The sequence below is a fragment of the Lipotes vexillifer genome, unplaced genomic scaffold, assembly GCF_000442215.2.
Source record: "Lipotes vexillifer unplaced genomic scaffold, Lipotes_vexillifer_v1.1 scaffold902, whole genome shotgun sequence".
In the NCBI taxonomy this organism is placed as follows: domain Eukaryota; kingdom Metazoa; phylum Chordata; class Mammalia; order Artiodactyla; family Lipotidae; genus Lipotes; species Lipotes vexillifer.
The window spans coordinates 559,090-559,645 of NW_006794304.1; the positions used below are offsets into that span (position 1 = coordinate 559,090).

At 55.9% G+C, this 556-nt stretch overlaps 1 protein-coding gene across 2 annotated transcripts in view; it reads left to right on the forward strand.

Annotated features, from left to right (window-relative positions):
• USP21 (ubiquitin specific peptidase 21) overlaps positions 1–556 on the forward strand; it is a 6,449-nt gene that overhangs the window by 5,408 nt on the left and 485 nt on the right. For both annotated transcript variants that reach the window (XM_007467126.1, XM_007467127.1), the window contains exons 11-12: positions 113–220; positions 327–441. In XM_007467126.1, the coding sequence (XP_007467188.1) occupies positions 113–220; positions 327–441 (223 nt within the window). The remainder of the gene's footprint in view (positions 1–112; positions 221–326; positions 442–556) is intronic.

Below are 556 nucleotides of genomic sequence, written 5' to 3' on the forward strand. Positions count from 1 at the left end.
TTTCCCTACCAAGCTCCCCATGTGTGTTCAGGGAGGGGAGTGGACAACATTCAATTCCTCAGTCCCCCTCAGAGGCCCTCTGCCTCCCAAATTCTCCTTAACCAGAGCTTAGATCTTAATCGATTTTCCGCCTCCCGAGGCTCCATCAAGAAAAGTTCAGTAGGTGTAGACTTCCCGCTGCAGCGACTGAGCCTAGGGGACTTTGCCAGTGACAAAGCCGGTGAGTCTTGTAGGGAAGGTCCTGAGGAGCTCCCGTGAAGGGGAGGGAGAGAGTGGGAGTGGGGCACAGCTCTGACTATAGAATCTGGTCATCTCTAACCCCGAAGGAAGCCCCGTATATCAGCTGTATGCCCTTTGCAACCACTCGGGCAGTGTCCACTATGGCCACTACACAGCCCTGTGCCGGTGCCAGACTGGTTGGCATGTCTACAATGACTCTCGGTGAGAATAGCCTCCTACTCAACTCCTGCCCCATTCCCGCTGCAGCCCTGACACCTTTCCCTAATACGGAGCCCCAGGAGAGCACAGTGCCTGGTAAAAGGCGGGCGGTGGGTGT